Source organism: Mustela nigripes, chromosome 13 (genome assembly GCF_022355385.1).
Source record: "Mustela nigripes isolate SB6536 chromosome 13, MUSNIG.SB6536, whole genome shotgun sequence".
Taxonomy (NCBI): domain Eukaryota; kingdom Metazoa; phylum Chordata; class Mammalia; order Carnivora; family Mustelidae; genus Mustela; species Mustela nigripes.
This window is the reverse complement of record NC_081569.1, coordinates 28,976,713-28,997,880: the sequence shown is the minus strand read 5'-3', so window position 1 is coordinate 28,997,880 and position 21,168 is coordinate 28,976,713. Positions and strand designations below refer to the sequence as shown.

General features: G+C 40.2%; 1 protein-coding gene across 1 annotated transcript in view; it reads right to left on the bottom strand.

Annotated features, from left to right (window-relative positions):
• PTPN9 (protein tyrosine phosphatase non-receptor type 9) overlaps positions 1 to 21,168 on the bottom strand; it is an 82,039-nt gene that overhangs the window by 8,601 nt on the left and 52,270 nt on the right. Inside the window, exons 6-9 of the mRNA XM_059371792.1 lie at positions 17,032 to 17,142; positions 14,549 to 14,877; positions 7,684 to 7,777; positions 2,652 to 2,718 (exon numbers count right to left, since the gene is read on the bottom strand). Of these exons, the coding sequence (XP_059227775.1) occupies positions 2,652 to 2,718; positions 7,684 to 7,777; positions 14,549 to 14,877; positions 17,032 to 17,142 (601 nt within the window). The remainder of the gene's footprint in view (positions 1 to 2,651; positions 2,719 to 7,683; positions 7,778 to 14,548; positions 14,878 to 17,031; positions 17,143 to 21,168) is intronic.

The window sequence follows — 21,168 nt, the reverse complement described above, 5'->3', positions numbered from 1 at the left end:
AAAAAAAAAAAAATGCTGTTGCCAATCAGAGCACCTAACAACCCAGATCCCACTCAGACTCGGGCTTGGCAAAGAGGGTTCATAATTTCTTCCAAGGCACAAGAGAGATTTAGAAGAGAATGCTGCACTTCCCAGATTACTCTTTAACAGTCAACTTTTCTAAAGAACTCAAGTTAGTGGTTTATGCTGACATGGGCACAACAATCCTTTGGCTTGGCTTACAAGGACTTCTGAATCAGACACACTCTCAAATCCTGGCTCTGCCACTTACTAGCGGTGTGATCCAAGATCGCCAAACCTCTTTGGGTTTGTTCATGGGTTAATAAATCCTCTTTGCAGAGTCTGTAATAATTAGATGAAGATTATAAGCCTGATATATAATAGATACTCTCAATAGATAACAGATATTATTAGTAGAAATGTATTATAAGAATCAAAATACTGAATATAGCCAAGAAAGTTAGCCAAGGAAATCAAATTAGCCTTTTCCACATCACACGACCCCATCTTCCAGTCCTAAAAGAGTACTGATACTGTCAAAATGTCTCTCTCGGGGGACCTGGGTGGCTCAGTGGGTTAAAGTCTCTGCCTTCGGGGGGCGCCTGGGTGGCTCAGTGGGTTAGGCCACTGCCTTCGGCTTAGGTCATGATCTCAGGGTCCTGGGATCGAGCCCCACATTGGGCTCTCTGCTTAGCGGGGAGCCTGCTTCCTTCTCTCTCTGCCTGCCTCTCTGCCTGCTTGTGATCTCTGTCAAATAAATAAATAAAATCTTTAAAAAAAAAAAAAAAAAAGTCTCTGCCTTCGGTTCAGGTCATGATCCTGGGGTCCTGATCGAGCCCCACATCAGGTTCTCTGCTCAGTGGGGAGCCTGCTTCCCCTCTCTGCCTGCCTCTTTGCCTATTTGTGATCTCTGTATGTCAAATAAATAAAATAAAATCTTAAAAAAAAAAAAGTCTCTCTCATACTCTTAGGGGAGTTTCTTCGGGATAGGGCCTTCAAAGCCACCCTAAAGAATCCAATTCCTGCAACTCCGAGTGGTAGCTTTGCCTTCTAAACCTGGAGGAGGAAGCATTCTGGGGTACCCTTGAGCCAATCCTTATCCACCATAAGTCCAATCTGCCAAAGCCATCCTCCTCAACAAAGCCCCTACTTTCAGGCCCCTCCTAGGGGGGGGGGGAAATATAAGCCTGTAACCATCAAACCAATTAACAATATATCAAATTTGAAAAATTTGAAACCAATGAAAAACTGGAAGAATACTACAATGTACTCATAAATTCTTGAGCTTTAAAGCTATGATTTTTGGGGCGCCTGGGTGGCTCAGTGGGTTGAGGCCTCTGCTTTCAGCTCGGGTCATGATCCTGGGATCCTGGGATCGAGTCCCGAGTTGGGCTCTCTGCTCGGCAGGGAGCCTGCTTCCTCCCCTCTCTCTCTGCCTGCCTCTCTGCCTGCTTGTCGTCTCTCTCTGTCAAACAAATAAAATCTTAAAAAAAAAAAAAAAAAAAAGCTATGATTTTTAGCTATCATTACAAGATTACAAGAGAAATCTCTCTCTATATATATTCCTAGAGAACAATACCATTGTCACACTGAACCAATTAAACACTGATACAGTAATATTATCTAACATAATAGTCTCCATGTATCCCAAGTTTGTCCTTAATAGTCTTCTTCTCTAAACTGAAGTTCCAATAATGGGCACATACCTTTGGTTATCATATCTCTTTGGTCTCCTTTAATCTAGAACAGTTCCCTGCTTTTGTTTTTCATGGCTTCATGGCTTTAACTTTGAAGAGTCTAAGCCAGTTTTCTAATAGTATGTCCCACCATCCCATCTGGATTTGTCTGGTTTACTTTTCACAATTCAGACTTCAACACTGACCACAAACAATGAAGGTTATGTTGTATAGTTCTCACTATATCACAACAGAGGCATAATACCTACCTATTATTGGTGATACTAAGTTTTATCACTTGCTAAGGAGGTATCTGCCAGATCTTTTGCTGGTCATGCTCTGCAATGGCCAAAGCCTCTTATGTCCTCCTGTGTTGTGATCTCTCCCCACCCTCTTTAAAGACAACTTGGTATTCTCCTTCAGATGGCCGAGGCCAGGTTAGGAGGAATTGGGGCTTTACAGAAGCATTTGTAGAAACTCTGTCTGAAATCTTCACTGTTAGACCTAGTATAGACTATCTATGTCAGAAGACTTCTGGGTGCTCCCTGATTTACAAGAACAAGCAAAAGTCACTTAGGACAGCAACACCCTTTCACAGACAGGACTCAATCTCTGAGAATTCCCACTGCCACTCCTGGCCTCCTATTGGACATAAAGAACATTTCACAGGCCAGTGAGTTCTGATGTCCCAGTCCCATAGGTTGGCAATGCATAATCCTAAAACTTGTAGTAGTGTTGTATGTTCAATTCTCTAGTTTATCTCTATGCAGTGAGTTTCCAGGCATATCTGGTACAGAAACTCTATACCCCTCCTCTGCCTTCCTCAATAACCCCCAATAATTATGAAAGGCCGGGATCTAGTGGCCATAACATGACCTCAAGTTACCATAGCCTTCAAAAGGTATGCAATCATCAGGTACAAGAAATCATAGGTAGATGACATAAAACCAACTTGTAAGGAGCATCCTAACTTACCTTGCGTACCAATGTAAGCATTCTTCTGCTTGTAGCCATCCATGAAACTGGCATTGATGTAATCTGTCTAATGATAAAAAGGAAATATCATTGCAGCTGTGTGAAATACACCATTTGGGTGGGAAAAATGATGTACAAGGTAAATAAAACCCAAGGTGTAGATATTCTCTTCCTGTCAGGAAGACAGTGAGGAGCAAAAGGATCAATTCAAAACTTTGCTTCTACAGGGTTGCCTGGGTGGCTCAGTTGTTAAGCCTCTGCCTTTGGCTCAGGTCATGATCTCAGGGTCCTGGGATCGAGTCCTGCATTCGGCTATCTGCTTGGCAGGGAGCCTGCTTCCTCCTCTCTCTCTTTCTCTGCCTGCCTCTCTGTCTACTTGTGATCTCTCTCTGTCAAATAAATAAATAAATTCTTAAAACACACACACACACACACACACACAAAACTGAAAAGTCCAAAACATGAGGAGATACCACATCATACCCATTAGGATGGTTACAGGTACAAGATGGATAATAACAAATGTTGACAAAGATGTATAAAAACTAGTACCCTCATATATCCCTAGCGGGAATGTAAAATGGTCCAGTCATGTTGGAAAACAGTCTGGCAATTCTTCAAAAGGTTAAACACAGAGTTACCATATGACCCAGCAATTTCACTCCTAAGGGAAATGAAAATACATGTCCACAGAAAAACTTGCACACAAATATTCATAGCAGCATTATTTATAATAGCCAAAAATGGAAACAACTCAAATGGTATTCACTTGATGAATGGAGAAATAAAGGTGACTAGCCATATAAAAGAGTATTTTTTAGCAATAAAATGGAGTGAAGCACTGACACATGCTACAACATGGACGAACCTTGAAAACATGCTAAGTGAAAGAAGCCAGACACAAAGGCTACATATTGTATGATTCCATTGATACGAAACGTCCAAAATAGGCAAATCCATAGAGACAGAAAGCACACAGACTGGGAGAAAATGGGGTTTGACTGCCAAGGGTATGGAGTTCCTTTTTCAGGTGATAAGAATATTCTAAAGTTGACTGTGGTGGTGAATATATTAAATATTCACTGTGAATATATTTAAAAAGAACTGAACTAGGGGCACCTGGGTGGCTCAGTCGGTTAAGTGTCCAACTCTTGCTTTCAGCTCAGGTCATGATCTCATAGTCAAGAAATGAGCCCCACTGGGGGCTCCACGCTCAGGAGGGGCTCTATGGGAGAGTCTCTCCCTCTGCTCCTCCCCCCACTTGCAAGCACCTGTGCTCTCTAAATAAATAAATAATCTATCTTTTTAAAAAGGACAAAAACCAAACTACTGAATAATATACTTTTTTTTAATAAAGATTTTATTTACTTGACACAGAGAGAGAGATCACAAGCAGACAGAGAGGCAGGCGGAGAGAGAGCATGGGAAGGAGGCTCCCTGCTGAGCAGAGAGCCTGATGTGGGACTCAATCCCAGGACCCTGAGATCATGACCTGAGCTGAAGGCACCCAGGTGCCCCCAATATACATTTTTTAAAAAAGATTTTATTTATTTATTAGAGAGAGAGAGCATGTGTACACTTGAATAGGGTGAGAGGCAGAGGAAAAAGGAGAGAAAAAATCCCAAGAAGAAACACCCCACCCCCTCCACCAAGTGCAAACCCAGACGTGGGGCTCAATCCAAGAACCCTGAGATCATGACCTGAGCTGAAATCAGGAGTTGGATGCTGGACCAACTAAGCCCCCTGGGTGCCCCTATATACTTTAAATGCGCAAATTGTATGGTATGTGAATTACATCTCAATAAAGCTGTTATTTACCAAAAAAGGAGTCCATTAAGATTTGCAGCATTGGTTCAAAACCAAAAGGGAGGCAAGCCAAGCACCTTGAGCAGGAACATCCTGTCTATGCTGTCACACACAAAAGGTAAAGTGTGACTGGAGAAGGAAGAAAGCTCTACCTCATAGCTAGCACCATCAACAGCATTGGCCAAACTCCCAGGCTCCTTTACTACCTGAACTGACACAAAGCAACAGCCAGACAGATTTAGAGAAGCCTCAGTGAACAGATCTTGACTCACTGTCTTCTGGGAGACTTGTCTCATCTCCTAGTGTCCTCAGTCTTAATTCAACATCATTAGCTATCAGGAAATTAAATAGGATTTTAACTTTTATTATTTTTATTATACCTTCTCACAAGATCTCTGCCAACACTCTTGCTGATAATCCAAGCTGACAGAAGAGAACCACAGATGCAGCCACAGTATCAAGTCACAGTATAACTAGTTGAGAGTATCTAAAGGTACTATGAATAGCAGACCATGTGGAGGGACATAGGAGGACAAAGACAAAGTTTCAATGTCAAACTAGAGAAAATTCATAGTCCACTCCACTCTAGGAAGTCAGAGTGACTCCCTAAACCTGTCACCTTCTCTCCACTGAGTTCCATCGCTTGGGGAAGGCAGTCTGAATTGTCAGTATCCACAGCCACCCTCAGAAGGCTTCTCCACGTCATGGTCAAACCCACATTACTCGGATATGTGTCTGTTAGCCAGTCAATCTACCAACTTATCCTATCACTAGTTATTTATTTATTTTTAAAGATTTTTATTATTTATTTGACAGACAGCGAGAGAGGGAACACAAGCAAAGGGAATGGAAGAGGGAGAAGCAGACTCTCCACTGAGCAGGGAACCCCTAGCGGGGCTTGATCCCAGGACCCTGGGATCATGACCTGAGCTGAAGGCAGATGCTTAAGGACTGAGCCACCCAGGTTCCCCTATTACTAATTATTTAGGCAAGAGTTTCTTGCTTTCTCCTTCCACAGCAGTTGATACTGACCTCATACTACTAGTGTTCTACTGACTAAGACATCTTCACTGAGCTAAGGAACCACCTGCAGCAGACCCAGCAAGCTAAAAGCCTCAATCACTCCCAACCAGGCTGCGTATCCAGGGCCCACGATAGTCCGCCCAGGCTATCTTCGGCTCAGCCTGGCACAATCAAGTGCTATACCCTGTAGGACCCAGGCAAGAAGGCACAGAAAAATACAAAGAATTTACCTGGTACAAGCCAGTCGACACTATTCTGTAAGTAATGTATAAGTTGTTACTCTTGGAGCTACCTTCACACTTTGAAAAGAAATATCACTAGTTTACTACTTTAATGGAGACTTACTATTTCTTTACAACTAAGGATACAAGCTTTCAGTATCCTCCTCTTTGAGAGCACTGGGAATTAAAATCAGCCATTTCAGAAGAATCATCAGAAATTAAAACTGAAAATGACCTCAGACATAAAGCATAGACTAGGGGGAAAACTGAAATAGCAGAGAATCAAACCAAGTACTCTATGTTATGGGCTATGTTCAATAGAAACTGTGACTAAAAAAAAAAAAAAAAAAAAAAAAGAAACTGTGACTAATAGCTTTATAATTCCAGAAGCAAATCTGGTGACCAATTCAATAATAAACCTGAATCCACCATTTATTGTAGAAATAAAGCTTCTGCCAATGTTTGCAGTAATGAAAGGAGTTTAATTCAAGTGATGATCTTTAGATTAATCATAGGATGACTGGAACAGTCTGGTGGTATACTGGGATTCACTAATTCCATCAGAAATAATTTACTGAAGGCCTGATATGTACTGTTCTAGGTACTGGAAACACAGCAGTCAAGAAGACAGATAAATACCGCTATCTGACTCCAGAGTCCCAACTCAACCATTATACTCCACTCATTCAGAGTATATATTTGATGATCTCAGTAATAGTCATGAATTTGCCCTAAGCTGGCCAGACACTGAGCTAATGCTCCTGCAGGAAAACCCTTTCGTAAGGGTCCTGGGCAGGGCTATGAATTCAGTTTACACATAATCTTAGCCAAAAGGCCAAGAAGCAATTGAATTCAGTTTATATACTGGAAACGTAGGGTCAAAAGGGTTAAAACCATGATCCTAGGGTCTCAATCCACGTATCATATATACCCAAATACTAGGCAATAATTTTCCCAAAAATTATCCCCCAGAAAAAAAGAGACGGGATGTAACAAGCTCCTATAGTGTGTGGCCATGTTAAACGGGCACTATTTAAATTCCTTTCTTTGAACAATGGCCTCAATCAATGCTGTTTTTTTGATGCATATGGAAGGCACCAGACAGAATTGGCATATCCAAAGGAAAAAGAAGAAATGTAACACATACTTGGTTGCTGACCTCAAAATTCTAAGTGTTGGATGTTGCTGTGAAGAGGACTTTAAAAAACAGTAAGTGAATAATCATGCTACAGAAAATACATGGGATACAGGATGGATGGAAGGATAAACTGTGTTAATGTTATGCTAATAGACTTTTCTTGCTTAGGATAAATTTTTCAGTGACAATACCATATACTTAAAGAAGTAAAAACTGTGTGCTCTGGAAAACTGTTAGATTGACTCAGGAAATGGCTCAAATGAGGACAAAGACATTGATGTTAAAGGTGCATGTGAGGAGTTTCACTAAATATCTATACTAGTATAAACATATGTGATTTTTAATATGAACAGATATGATCAAATTAGTATATTAAATAACATAATCACTTGACCATTTCAACTCTATCCCTAGATACTTACGCGTACACTAGTTGTCCAAAATTATTTTTAGATCTTCTAGGTGGAAAAATCACAGGTCACTTTAATTAGAGTTGCCCTGTATTGATACATATACATTCACTAATATGGTGGACAACAGGACTATAATTTTACAACTAGGAGTGAAAGGAGAAATAACTGACATTTATCAAGCACCTATGATATACCAGACCTTGCGCTATCAGCATTTACATAAATTTTTCCATTTAATTTCCACTTAGTCCTGTGAGATGGACTTACAGGGACTTGCTTATGGTAACAGACTAACTCATACATAGCAAAGTTAAAACTCCAACCTGATCTCTCTGGTGTAGAGTTCATGTTCTTTCTACTATGGCATTAGTAAGCTTCACTTTGGAAAATTTCCCTCAGTGCTCCTGAAAACATAGCACTTATCTGTGTACCTGAGTGTGACCACTTCGTTTGGTCAATTTCACTCTAGTTTGGTCCAGGCAGGGTACATCCCCATAGCGGTTCTTCTCTAGGTTTCCTGGAGACCTGAAGAAAATGAAACAGACAAACTAAAACAAAGACAGAAAAGGCAGAAGGAGTGTATATGTGTACATACAAAGTCCAGCGACGCAAAGGTGGGTGACCGTTACCATTGGTGTTGAAGACATGAAGCAATGATCTAATCTATCCATATTCTGTATCATTTAATTTTTTTTTTAAGATTTTACTTATTTATTTGACAGAGAAAGTGACAGGGAGAGAGGGAACACAAGCAGGGGGAGTGGGAGAGGGAGAAGCAGTGAGCAGGGAGCCTGATGCTGGGCTCTGGGATCATGACCTGAGCCAAAGGCAGATGCTTAATGACTGAGTCACCCAGGTGCCCCTCATTTAACATTTTTAATATGTGTGTATTCCTGGGCAAATAAAGATATTTTCATTCAAAAGAGAAAATGAGGGGTGCCTGGGTGGCTCAGTAGGTTGGGCCTCTGCCTTAGGCTCAGGTCCTGATCCCAGGGTCCTGGGATTGAGCCCTGAGTCTGGCTCCTTGCTCGGTGGGGAGTCTGCTTCCCCCTTCTGTCTCTCTGCCTGCCTCTCTGCCTACTTGTGATCTCTGTGTGCCAAATAAATATGTAAAATCTTAAAAAAAAAAAAAGAGAGAAAGAGAAAATGAGAGGGAGATAGGGGTATAGACAGCACCAAAAATAAATCTGGCTTCTAAGAAACCTAAGTTCCAGTTTAATATGGTAGGTTGACAGCATATGTTTGACTCCACTTCATCTAGTAAAATCACAATAAAGGCACTAATCAGTACAAACCCCAAAATGATGGCAGAGACATTTGCAAACAAAGAGTGAAATCCATTTGGCAGAGAAAAACAGATGGAGGAATATTGGCTGCCTTGGTCAAATGCAGAAAACTAGGACCCACAGAGGTATCTACAGAGAGACACAATGACTCACTCTCACCACTCCCACATCCTGGAAAGCAAGGTGAGACACAGGGTTAAAAATAGAGAAATAAATGAAAATCTGAATGATAGTGAGAATTCCCTGCCCTGTCCTCTCCTGTCCTATATTTATATCAAGCTTGGACCCTCCCAAGCAAGAAAGTAGAAAATTCCTCTCTGGAGAAAGTGAATAGCCCTATATGAAAGAATTCTATCACTTGGAGTACATCAACAACAAGCTAGCTGATCATTTAAATTTGCAGATCACTCACAGAAAGAGCATTTCCAAGCAGCTTTTAAGGATGCCCCCCATAATGTAAATTAACAGCCAGAGACCTCCAGATAATTACAGAAAGCTCCAACACAAAAAAAGAGACCAATCAAACACATAGTAAGGAAAAAGCACAAGAGAGAGTCAGTAAGAAAAAGTAGAAAAGACTATAATTAAGGGCGCCTGGGTGGCTCAGTCGGTTGGGCCTCTGCCTTTGGCTCAGGTCATAATCTCAGGGTCCTGGGATCGAGTCCCGCGTCGGGCTCTCTGCTTGGTAGGGAGCCTGCTTCCTTCTCTCTCTCTCTCTCTCTCTCTCTACCTGCCTCTCTGCCTACTTATGATCTCGCTCTGTCAAATAAATAAATAAAATCTTTAAAAAAAATAAAAAATAAAAGACTATAATTAATACCCTCAGAGAGAAAAAGGTACTATATCTATGAAATAAGAGCAGGATGCTATAAGAAAGGAACAGAGAAGAAAAGCTCTTGGAAAATAAGTATGCTAACCAAAGTAAAAACTTTAATTAAAGAGATGGAAAAGAAAGCTGAAGAAATTTTCCAGAGTAAAGCGAAAAGTCAAAGTGATGAAAAATGTGAGAAAAAAATTAAGAAAATAAGACAATCATTCTAGAGCAGGAGTCAGCAACTACAGCCTGGCCAACCTGTTTTTGTAAATACAAGTTTTACTGAAACACAACTAAGCCTGTCAGTTTAGTACTGTCCATGACTTCTTTTACGCTATAATGGCAGAGTTGATTATACTTGCAATAAAGATTGCAAAGGTGGGCGCCTGGGTGGCTCAGTGGGTTAAGCCTCTGCCTTCGGCTCAGGTCATGATCTCAGAATCCTGGGATCAAGCCCCACATCGGGCTCCCTGCTTGGTGGGGAGTCTGCTTCTCCCTCTCCCTCTGTGCTCTCTCTCTTAAATACATACATAAAATCTTTAAAAAAAGTTAGGTAATTAACTCTAGAAGAAACAAAAAATTGAATTGATAAAACTTAATTTTATTTTATAGAAGCCGCCCATCTAGTTCTGTAGTGGAAAAAATTTACATAGTCATAATAATGTAAATAGTGACTACTGATTTAATTAAAAATATGACATTATTTTATTGGAAAAACAGTCAAAAGTGAACCGGAGACAAGGTATAAGCACCAAATGCCTACCTAACATAAAAATCAATGAAGAGTATTACAAGCATTTTATTTAGAATCACAGAAGAAATATCAGAAGAAAAAGCTATTAAGAAAGAGTTGAGGGAAGCCTGGGTGGCTCAGTGGGTTAAAGCCTCTGCCTTCGGCTCAGGTCATGATCCCAGGGTCCTGGAATTGAGCCCCACATCGGGCTCTCTGCCTGCCTCTCTGCCTCCTTGTGATTTCTGTCTATCAAATAAATAAATAAATCTTTAAAAAAAAAAAAAAAGAAAGAAAGAGTTGAAAATGGATACCTGGAGGAACCAAGAGTAAGGCAGAGGACTGCCATTAATTTTATCGTTCCTATTCTTCAGTACTATTTTGTTTTGGGGGGGGGGGGAAGTATATATATTGATGAGGCAAAAAGTTACTAAAATATAAATATTATCTAATATAAAATAATATTCTATTATTCATAGCTACCAACAAATATGTAACAGAATAAACAAAATAGTCTGGAAGGAAAAGGCACCATATTCATAGTAGTTGTAGCTTCTGGCGAATAGGGGAGAACTGAGGGTGAGGATTGGAAGGCATTTACAATAAATTCTTTCTTTTTTATAACAAAGAAAGATAGAGCAAATATGACAAAATATTAAAAACTGTCAGTATTAATTCTGGTGACAGGAACATAGTTGTTTATCATGTTATACTCTGTACTTTTCCATATTTTAAAAAATTCCCTCTTCCCACACAAATAAGTCCAACTGATATTTTACAAAATCCCAAGAACAATTCAAGGGAGGAAGGATTTTTGTCAGCAAATGGTGCTGGAGCAACTGGGTATCTACAAGCACATGAAAGTGCATGTGCGCATACACACACACAACATCAACATCAACCTAAATCTTACACCTTATACAAAAATTAATTCAAACAGATCACAGACTTAAATAAATGTGAAATATAACACTATAAAATGTTTAGGAAAAAAAGGAGAAAATCTTTGGGATTTAGGGTTAGGTGTTCTTAGATTTGGCATCAAGAGTGTGATCCATACAAGCGAACCCTGATTAAAGGATTTCATCAGAATAAAACTTGTGCTTCACCAGGGACCGTGTTAAGAGGATAAAGACAAGCTACAGACAAAAAACAAAACAAAACAAAACAAAACCCCACAGGGGCGCGTGGGTATCTCAGTGGGTTGAGCCGCTGCCTTCAGCTCAGGTCATGATCTCAGGGTCCTGGGATCGAGTCCCACATCGGGCTCTCTGCTCAGCGGGGAGCCTGCTTCCTCCTCTCTCTCTCTCTCTCTGCCTGCCTCTCTGCCTACTTGTGATCTCTCTCTGTCAAATAAATAAATAAAATCTTTAAAAAACAAAAAACCCACAAACCATGTATCCAACCAAGAACCCGTATCTAGACTATATTTAAAAACTCAAATCTCAATAGTTTAATAAAAAGTCCAAATTGAAGGGAGCCTGGGTGGCTCAGTCATTGGGTGTCTGCCTTCGGCTCAGGTCACGATCCTGGGGTCCTGGGATCAAGCCCCACATCCGGCTCCCTCCTCGGCAGGAAGCCTGCTTCTCTCTCTCCCATTCCCCTTGCTTGTGCTCCCTCTTTTGCTGTGTGGCTCTCTCTTGTTAAATAAATAAATAAAATCTTTAAAAAAAAAAAAAAGGGAAAAAAGCATGACATTTTGCGAAGAGAATATACAGATGGTAAATAAACACATGAAAGGGGCGCCTGGGTGGCTCAGTGGGTTAAGCCGCTGCCTTCGGCTCAGGTCATGATCTCAGGGTCCTGGGATCGAGTCCCGCATCGGGCTCTCTGCTTGGCAGGGAGCCTGCTTCCTCCTCTCTCTCTCTCTGCCTGCCTCTCCATCTACTTATGATTTCTCTCTGTCAAATAAATAAATAAAATCTTTAAAAAAAAAATAAATAAACACATGAAAGATGCTTGATATCATTAACTATTAGGGAAATGTAAATTATACCAACCTATTACACACCTATTATGACAACTAAAATAAAAAACGGTGGTGGCAAGAGCAAATGCTGATGAGGATGCTAAGAAACTTGATCATTCAGACATTGCTAGGGGGTACATCGAATGGTACACCTGGGCAGTTTCTCATCAAACTAAACATCTAATTACCATATGCCCATCACACCCTTGGACATTTGTCCCAGAGCAATGCAAACATATGTTCATACAAAACCTAGATACAATCATTCATAGCAGCTTTACTTGTAGGTGCCAGAAACTCTAAATAACCTAGATGTCCTTTAACAGGTGAACAGTTAAACAAACCATTCATACCATGGAGTAGTACTTGGCAATAAAAAGGATAAACTATTGATACATGAAACAACAACTTGGGTGAATCTCCAAGGAATTATACTGAGGGAAAAAGGCCAATCCTAAAAGGTTACATATGGTATGATTCTACTTATATAAGAACATTCTTGAAATGAAAAAACTATAGTAACAGAGACCAGATTAGTGGTTGTAAGGGTTAGGGATGGGGAGGGGTGGGATTGAGGTATGTGATGATGTAATTTGTCTATATCTTGACTGTGGTGATAGATATACAAACAAACATGTGGGCTAAAAATCACCCGGAACTAAATACACACACACACTCTAAAACTGGGGAAATCTGAATAAGACTGGTGGATAATAATAGCAATATCCTAGTTGTGATACTACATGATCCTATATTTATAAAAGAAGACACCATGGGAAAACTCTGGAAAGGGTACATGTGATCTCTCTGTATTATTTCTTACAACTTCATGGGAATCTACAATTATAATAAAAAGATAAATTTTAAAATATCATTTTCAAAGCATGGTGTAGGGGAGAAGAAAAAAGAGAAAGAAAGTTTCTTGGTCCATGGGCATCCTGACAACAATAAGTACTCTGATATCTACTTCATAATCCAGAAGTCCAAAGGAGAAATAGTTTGTTCTGTATAAGCAGTTTTACTGGAACTTAGTATAAGACAGAGACCTCGAGCTAATTTGGATTCTGGGTTCTAGCTCCTGAAGTGGGAGACTCATTCATTCAACAAGGGACAAGACTAGCAAGTCTTTCAATAGGACTGAAAAGTATTCTCTGTCTATAACATGATGGCCGGTTTGGATGATGCCAAGAGGACAATCCAAACCTGATTTTTTAATGGAGGGAAGGGGGAAATAGTAGAAATGACATCTCAAGGACCTCACAGCAGAAGCCCCCAGAACAAAGTTAGGGATCCCCAAGACAAGTATGCATCCTCTTGGAGCAGCCCAGGACTCTTCTCAGCTCCATAATACTTCCTTGATTCAAAAGTAGAGGGGGAAGAACTGATTGGGACAAAGACTGGATGCATATGGAGGCTGTGAACTGGTAAGAAAGAAATAGCTGTGTGGGAGAAAAGGATACTCTGTTCCACTTTGATATATGCTCTGCTTTCTTGCTGTTTTTTTCCCCTTCTCTTTGCATTTTGCTCTATTGACTTTCTTCTCAACTGTTTCTTCTCTCTTCTCTTATCCCTTTCCTAACTCATTCTTTTCCCTCTTTCCTTTGTCTAAGCCTCTCTCCCTGCATCTTCTTTACAGTACACTGACCAAGCTGGACAGGAATTACAAGGGGGAAGAGGTATTCACAGAATCAAGGATTCTTAAAACATTTAAGCTACACAAGCAGGTTGATATCAGAGTTGAACATCATATATTACATACAGGAAAACTGGGGTGCAGCCAAGGAAAATAACCTGCATAAATCACAGAAGGGATTTTGGGCTATGCTGGAACTTGAGCCTGGGACAGTTTCCCTAGTTTTCAACACAGAAACAGAAATTTCTGCAGCAGCCAGGGACAACAGGGTAAAATGAGAGCAGTTAAGAGAAATGATCTATGCCCTATGGCCAACAATAGTTACCAAGTAATTATGAACCAGTTATAAACTAGCCACGTAGCTCTGTAGATAGATAGATACAAGGAAAATCCCAAAGGCCAAATTCCTAAGAGTTAATTCTTTTCTCTTACTGACTGTAGATTATTTTAATGCACCAGAACCCCTCCTAAGAAAGTAATGTTATACAATAAATGCTCTAGAAAGAAACTGCCCAAATAAAAGGACCAGAGATCACAATGAAAACAGGAATTGAGAGCCTACATTTTTGTTGTTTCCCCCAAACAAGTGCATTTCAGAAAAATATCTTAAAATGCCTCCATTATTACATGGTTCTCCGGATGATACTAAAGACCTCCAGAAATTCAGAATATAGGGTATTGGCATCAGGCACCAGAGTAGGAGGTGCCTGTTTCTGGATGAGAGAACCACCATCTGAGTAAGAGTCATGCTCCTAACACAAGCAAGAGCCTCTGTTAAGGAAATGAGATGTGGATGGAGCTGCTGCCAACACGCACCAGTAGCATGTTGGTGACCCACTGTCAGTCCAAACCTTTCTTACTTACATAGAACAGTGGAAAGTCCCAACAGGGTTCTCACGGCGAATGTCTTCATACTCCTCATATATCCCTCGCTTTTGCCTGGTACTAACATAGTCCATCAGCTCTTGGATGGTCATGGCATGGGGGCCTGGAACATGTACTGAGTCCCAGTCTAAGGCAGGAGGGAGGGAGAACAGGATGATCTCATCGAAGGGGTCTGGGTGGCCGTTCATCTGGGGCAGAAACTGGAAATTCCAAGACGCGAGGTCAATTTTGACGTACCCACCCAGGTTTTCTGGAAGGCACTCCCTGGGCAGGTGCTGGGTGACCTCAGATGTCTTTAATATCTGAATCTGCAAAGCCAGGAAGAACCACATGAGTATGGACAGGAAAAAAAAGACATAGACAGTGAAGATAAAGAACAAATGTGTTTATATTAGGTTTGAAGAATAGGATGAGATTTGCTTGAAATACATGGTATACTTGTAAAAGAAGTAGACTACATTTCATCTGCCTGGGATTAAAGTCCTATAACTTCCCCAAAGGTCTGACTTCCCAGAATGTATATCAAATACACTCCTGTAATTTGCACCTGCATTTTTTAAGATTTTATTTTTAAGTAATCTCTATACCCAACATGGGGCTCAAACTCACAACCCCAAGATCAAGAGTCATGCACTCTACTGACTAAGCCAGGCAGGTGTCCTGGGAGCCCTTTTATATACCTCAAAAGGAAAGTACACTGAACAAAGCCTTTATACTATTAACAATGCTTCCCAGTGACATCTCATGTAGGTATTTGCCTTTTTGATTATTAAGAATGCACAGGTAGGGGCGCCTGGGTGGCTCAGTGGGTTAAAGCCTCTGCCTTCGGCTCAGGTCATGATCCCAGGGTCCTGGGATCGAGCCCCGCATCGGGCTCTCTGCTCAGCGGGGAACCTGCTTCCTCCTCTCCCTCTGCCTGCTTCTCTGCCTACTTGTGATCTCTGTCTGTCAAATAAATAAATAAAATTAAAAAAAAAAAAAAGAATGCACAGGTAGTGATTTTTTTTTGGTCAACCCCATAGTAAGGTAACCAACTCTAAGTCTAGCGCTTTACTCACACACAGTTCAGTATGGATGTTCTCAAAGGTAGTTTTCTATGAAATTAACACTAGACCCAGACACAGGATAGCCCAGGAAAACTGCCAGAAAAGTAATCCTAATTCTGCTCTCTGCTTAGACACAACCTTACTGAACAAAACGGGCCTAGTTGACATAAAGTTTGTGTGAAATGGGAATGCTTGTCACTCTTGCTGTTGTCTCTTCTTAGAATGCCCTCTTTTCCTCCTTGCCCTCTTCATGGACAAGCTACAAAGCTCACCTCTTCTGTGAAGCCCTCCCTGACTGCTCAATACAATATTCTCAACTCTGTGTCTACCTCATGTCTACCTGTGTGTTCCCTATCAGGAACAGGAGCTCTCTACAGGTAAACGAAGTCTCCCTCCATTTTTTATTCCCAGGGCCCAGAACCTGGACTGTAAAGGTGCTCATATATTTTAAGTTTATATACACATTAATACTTACATATAACAAGTGCAAGAATTTGCCTGAGGAGTCCTATCAAAGAGTACCTTGGAAAAGATTTATCCTACTCTCAGTCACTAGGTCCCTAAGTATTTCCACAAAGTCAAACGTCTTCAGTTTCCCCTCTCCAACGCAAGTCTCCCCCACTATAAAGATCCACATTGTTGTTGATATAATCTCATAATTCTATACTACAAAAATCTCTAATAATATTTCATAACAACTATAATCAGATTACATCAATGTTTCATATGCCCTTTCTTTCAAGGGTGAGAAATGAATGAATGAATAAAACCAAAACCTTTCAGTCCTGGAACACTCAGGAGATAGTAACAGAATTAAGATCATTTTAGACAACACCTTTTTTTTTTTAAGACAACATTTTTGAAGTTAGGAAGCAACAAGGTGTTTTAAGAGAAAAATGCCAGGAATGGAAATAGACATATAAAGAATTATAGTGAGAGATTCTCCTCCACCACACTGGTGGTCAAACGACAGATTAGTATTTCCAGCTGAACAAATTCAAACATCAGTTCAATTAATGCAATTCTATTAGAGATTGTTAAATACACAGGTATAGCACTAGGCTAAATTCTGGAAGGAGTAGTTATTCCTAAGTTATCCTGGGACACACTCCTTCACTATTATCTTTATGCAAGATACTATTGAGGGAGAGTGCCAGACAAATTATTTCTACCTCCTAACTTCAAGGAACTTGCAGGACAGTGGGAAAGGAAGCCTGTACTAACCTGAGTAAAGAATAAGGCAGAAAATATAAAATGGATACACTAATAGAAGTAGAAAGCACTTTAGGAGACAGCCCAGACAAATTCTATTGAAGGTAAAAAATTAATTGGCAGGTTTCAACAGCAGAAATGGGAAGTTTGTCACCTCCTTCAAATAACCACCTCCACCTACAAATAAAATAAAGCTTGCCTTACCCTCTCCCGGACTTTGTCCTTCAGGAGGAGGCTGATGATGGAATAGGGCACTCGGAACCATATTGGAGCTCCCACAATCAATACTTTTTTCAAACGAGCAGGAAACGCTCCCTGTGGAGGACACACATGAAAATTTAAAGATATCAATTAAGGCACTGGAATCTATGACTGTTCAAACCCAGAGTGTAGGTTTTCTGCTCCCCATCCTTACCCAGCAGGGGGAGTCTAAAGCCCAATTCAGGTTTCATTTCAGTAACTACAGAAGTGGTTAAAAATTTTAAAATTATACACCTGAAACTAATAGAACACTCTATGTTAACTATACTGGAATTAAAATGAAAAGCTTAAAAAAAATTAAAAGATGATTTACTTTTTTAAAAAAATTTATTTATTTGACAGAGAGAGCTAGCACAAGCAGGGAAAGCAGCAGGCAGAGGGAAAGGGAAATCAGAGGGAAAAGCAGGCTCCCCGCTGAGCAGAGAGCCTGACATGGGGCTCAATCTCAGGACCCTGGGATCATGACCTGAGCCAAAGGTAGATGCTTGACCAACTGAGCCACACAGGTGCCCCAAAAGGTGATTTACTTTTAAAAGTTATAATATTATATCTTCTTGTCAACATTAAGCTTTATGGATCAAAAATTGATACTGACTTTTGTCAGCATAAATGTGTATGCATCTTTAAGTTCTGCTTATTTAAACTTTAAGAAAGGGGTGCCTGGCTGGCTCAGTCCATGGAACCTGCAACTCTTGATCTTGGGGTATGTGAGTTCAAGTTCCATGCTGCGTGTAGTAAAAGTAAAATCTTGGGGCGCTTCTGTGGTGCAGTTGGTTAAGCATCCAACATTTGGTTTCGGCTCACGTTGTGATCTCAGGGTTGGAAGATCAGCCCCATGTCAGGCTCTGCACTCAGAGCAGAGTGTGTTTAAGACCCTCTCTTTCTCTCCAAGGCCCGACCCCCTGCACTCTCTCTCAATTAAATAAATGTTAAAAAAAAAAATAAAATATTTTTAAAACTTAAAAAAAAATCAGATCATGAATAAACAGTATGAAAGAAACATCTCTCTTAAAACCTTTGATTCTGACTTCTGCGTGTTTATAATTATTTTTTACCCATCTCTTCATCTAGTCATGAATTCATTTATTCAGTTGATAAATATAATCTAGTGGGCACAATGAAATCTAAAGGGAAGGAGACACCCTGATCCATACAAAGCATAAAAATAAAAAATTATTCTTTCCTAATTCACAGCTCTTGGTTTCATTTAGTTTAACATCCCGGATCTTCTCATGGGCAGGGATACCAAGTAATACTGGCACTCTAACTGGAAGAAATTATTCCCAAGGAATCAAAAAAAAAAAAAAAAAAAAAAAAAAAAAAAATTAGCTAAAAAAAAAAAAAAAAAAAAAAAAAAAAAAAAGAGCAAATTGTAGCTAAGTATCTTCTACCATTTTCTCCCTATTCTTTTTCAAATTCTCAATTTGACTTGTCACTCTCCGGCTACTCTTCCACTGATTTGGGGGGTCCACAAACATACCCCATAGAGAATATACAGTATTCAGAAAATCCTCCATATTCCTCTTCACTGAAGTCTGAGAGACAATAATTTCAGGGTGCCTGGATGCCTCAGCTGATTAAGCGCCTCTTATTTCAGCTCAGGTCGTGAGATGGAGCCCCGCATTGGACTCTGGGCTCCATGCAGACTTGTGCAGAGTCGACTTGAGATCCTCTCTCGCCCTCTCTCTCTGCCCCTCCCTGTGCTTGCACACGAGTGCTCACATGCATGCTCTCTCTCTCTCTCTCTCTCAAATAAACAAATAAAATCTTTAATAATAAAACCTTTAAATAACAACGACAACAATTTATTTCAGGACCTAAAGAGCCAAGGCACCTGCCAGGTCAAAAAAACAGTCTGGAGAAATACCTAAATCTCCACAAAATGATAAATTAAAAAATGGAAGCCTTGGGTGCCTGGGTGGCTCAGTGGGTTAAAGCCTCTGCCTTTAGCTCAGGTCATGATCCCGGGGTCCTGGGATCAAGCCCCACGTCCGGCTCTCTGCTTGGCAGGGAGCCTGCTTCCCCCGCTCTCTCTGCCTGCCTCTCTGCCTACTTGTGATCTCTATCTGTCAAATAAATAAATAAAATCTTAAAAAAAAAAAAATGGAAGCCTTTATATCTACTTCTTCAGAGCGAAGAACTACACACTCAGGCTTGTTCCATTTAAATGACTGTATGGCATCCACATATACTGTTGATGGGAAATGGTTACATCTTCTAGAAGGCATCTAGCATTATATATCCTTAAAAATGTGCATATTCTCTGATCAAGTAATTCCATTTCTGACATTCTACCCTAAGGAAATAACCAGAAACACAAAAATTTATGAACAGAAATGTTTATTGCACCTTTTTTCTCCCCCAAAGATTTTATTTATTTACCCGACAGAGATCACAAGTAGGCAGAGAAGAAGGCAGAGAGTGAGGAGAAAGCAGGCTCCCCGCTGAGCAGAGAGCCTGATGTGGGGCTCGATTCCAGGACCCCGGGACCACTACCCATGCCAAAGGCAGAGGCCCCAACCCACTGAGCCACCCAGGCGCCCCTTGCACCTTTCTTTTTGGTGTTTAAAAATAGTACTTTAAAACTGGAAAGAAGGGGTACCTGGGTGGCTCAGTCATTAATCGTCTGCCTTTGGCTCAGGTCATGATCCCAGGGTCCTGGGATCAAGCCCCCTGTCACTCTCCCTGCTCAGCAGAGAGCCTGCTTCCCCCTCTCTCCCTGCTTGTGTCCCCTCTTTCACTGTGTCTCTGTCAAGTAAAATCTTTAAGATAGATAGATAGATAGATAGATAGATAGATAGATAGATAAAACTGGAAAGAATGTATGTGTCTGAAAAGGGGTAGGGCTTAACAAAATTGTATTATCCTATAGTAAGATTATTATACAGGGGCGCCTGGGTGGCTCAGTGGGTTAAAGCCTCTGCTTTCGGCTCAGGTCATGATCTCAGGGTCCTGGGATCGAGCCCCATATCAGGCTCTCTGCTCAGCGGGGAGCCTGCTTCCTTCTCTCTCTCTCTGCCTGCTTCTCTGCCTGCTTGTGATCTATCAAATAAATAAATAAAATCTTTAAAAAAAAAATTAAAAGTACACAAATTGTGTCCATGTAAAAAGAATAAAAATGCAAAAAAATATAGCCAAACAACTTTCAGAAAAAAACAGTGTGACAGGAAGCTTGACCTATGATATTAAACTTTAGAAGTATAATAAATAAAACCATGCTTTTATTGGTCTAGATGGGCTAGATCAATAGCATAGAGTGTCAGAAGAGACATGCCTACCGTATGGGAATTTAGTGTAATATAAAGGTATTACCTCAAATGAGTAGGGAAAAAATGTAGTAGTTAGTAAATGTTGCCCGGATAGCTGTTTAAAAGCAAATTATTTGATCTGTAATACTATATATTATATATGATATATATTATTGAATAAAGCATATATAGTATATGAAAATCATTATGAAAAATAATGAAAACATAGCAGTATGAGAAAAGACACTGTAAAATTGAGTAAGATACTACAAAAAATGCTGGTAACACATACTTAATATTATTTAATAGCAACTCCTATAAATTAGTAAGAGATAAACATGTTGGTAAAAAATTGGGTAAAGTATATGCAGGGTGCCTGGATGGCTCAGTAGGTTGAGCAACTGACTCCTGGTTTTGGCTCAGGTCATGATCTCAGAATGGTGCCCCAGGCTCTGTGCTCAGAGGGGCCTCTGAGATTCTGTCTCTATCTCTCCCTCTGCCCTTCTCCCCCAACTTGTGTATACTCGCTCTTGTGCACACTCTTCTCTAAAACAAATCTAAAAATCTTTTTAAAAAATTGAGTAAAGTATATGAGAAGAAAAAAAATTTGTAAATACCTCTTGGCAATAAACATGAAAATACGCTGATGCTCATCAGTAATAAGAGAAACACCACAAAAAAACAAACATAATTAGAATCCAAACAACAAATCAATATTGATAAGACCGGTGAAAAAGGCTGTTAATGGGAGTGTAAATCTGAACTAAGTTTTTAGAGGGCTACTTGGCAATATTTGCCAAAATTTAAATGTGTGAATTCTTTGACCCTACAA